We start from the raw sequence: 1,495 nt of genomic DNA, 5'->3' as shown, positions 1-1,495 counted from the left end.
GGCTTGGGGATAACCCCCAGCAACATGCCACCGCCCCCAGCTTTGTTTCCCTGGCAGATGCAGGAGAAACCATGTGATTAAAAAAAAATTCATGACTGTATTCCTGTGAAATAGTTAATAATTGTACTTACCAAGTTGTTAAATCCCAAATTTTAACCCCCAGTGGCATTACACTGTCTTGGGTTCATGGGCAGGTTTTTTCCATCTCAGATTTATCCCTTGGGTGGGAGTGTTGTCAGCCACTGCCGTTTCACTTCGCTCAAGCTGAAGGTTGGATGGACAAGACCTTCACACAAACACCAGCCACAGCCCTGGGCACCACACGAGCTGCAAGCACCGCGCCAGCCAGACCTGACCGGGGACACTCGCCGCCGGCCGAGGAAGGGATGGTGGTCCCATTTCCCTCTACTGAGGGAACATCTTGCCCAGGATCGAGTCAGGGCCAGCGGTGCTGCGTGTGGGCAGCACTTCCCAAACCCCGAGTTGGAGGCTTCCCAACGCAGATGGGGAAGGGAGAAGCATGAATGGTGAAGAAGCAAATGGGAAAAGGGGGTGAAACGCAGCACAACTTCCCTAACGAGATCGGGCATTACACATTACTCTGGGTCCCCTCTCGGCACAAGAGCTGGCTGCTTAAAAATAGGAAAAATGATGCAGATCCTATCGATCCAGACTGCGGTAAGGATGGGGAGGGTGTCCAAGGGGAAGTTGTGAACTAGGATGGAGAACAACAGATGATGAGCCCTGTGTGGTGCACGAGGCTCTGGCTGCGGGCGAATGAGCTGTACCAAAGGGGGAACTCTTGGGCTGGGGGGGCCGGAGCAATTTTGAGGACTTAGGGAGACGCAGGGGACGGGTCTGCCTCTGTCCTTGGTGACCATGACATTGGTGGGAGGGAAGGAGCAAAGAGGCAGGGGACGATGCAAAGCCGGGGGGTCTGGGCTCTGAGAGCTGCAGCCTGGGTGAGCACCGAGGGAGGGGAGGGCATGATGGGTGGTGGAAAGCCCAAGGCAGGGAGCACACAGAAGGGTGACAGGAGTTGGGGATGGACCTGCCCAGAAGAGAGGTAAACTGAGGCTGGTGAGTTTGGGCATCTCTAGTTATGTCCGGACGCTCCCCACAGCCCCGCTCCATCCACCCTGGGGGCAGGGGTGAGCCCTGGCTCGGTCTCCCCTTCGCTGCCTCCACCCATATCCCCTGGCTCCCAGGGCAGCGCCCAGCACCGGGAGGGAGCACCAGGGCGGGAAGCTCTGCTGGGGCATCACATCACCCCTCTGCGCAACGGCAGGGCTGTGGGCAGCCCCTCGGCTTTTTTTTTCGGCTCCCGCAGCCACAGGGTTCCCCGGTTCCCGGCCCCCTCTCACCTTGCCCATGTCCAAGGCAATGGCCTCCAGGATGTCCTCCTTCTTCTCATCCAAGAAACGTCCCAGGGCCTCCAGCTGTGCCACGCGGTACTCCATGGGCCGAGTCTTCCCCGAGACCCAGGCTGCCCGCA

The 1,495-nt window shown here is 58.5% G+C and overlaps 1 protein-coding gene across 1 annotated transcript in view; it reads right to left on the bottom strand.

Moving 5' to 3' along the window:
• The window catches only part of LOC104627907 (aldehyde dehydrogenase family 3 member B1-like), a 7,880-nt gene extending 6,393 nt beyond the window's left edge, over window positions 1-1,487 (bottom strand). The window contains exon 1 of the mRNA XM_010296311.1: window positions 1,365-1,487. Coding sequence (XP_010294613.1) covers window positions 1,365-1,460 — 96 coding nt within the window. The 5' untranslated portion in view covers window positions 1,461-1,487. The remainder of the gene's footprint in view (window positions 1-1,364) is intronic.
• Between the last annotated feature and the right edge of the window lie 8 nt (window positions 1,488-1,495).

Source organism: Phaethon lepturus, unplaced genomic scaffold (assembly GCF_000687285.1).
Source record: "Phaethon lepturus isolate BGI_N335 unplaced genomic scaffold, ASM68728v1 scaffold18171, whole genome shotgun sequence".
Taxonomy (NCBI): Eukaryota; Metazoa; Chordata; class Aves; order Phaethontiformes; family Phaethontidae; genus Phaethon; species Phaethon lepturus.
The sequence above is the reverse complement of the archived record's forward strand: the minus strand, read 5'-3'. Positions and strand labels throughout refer to the sequence as shown.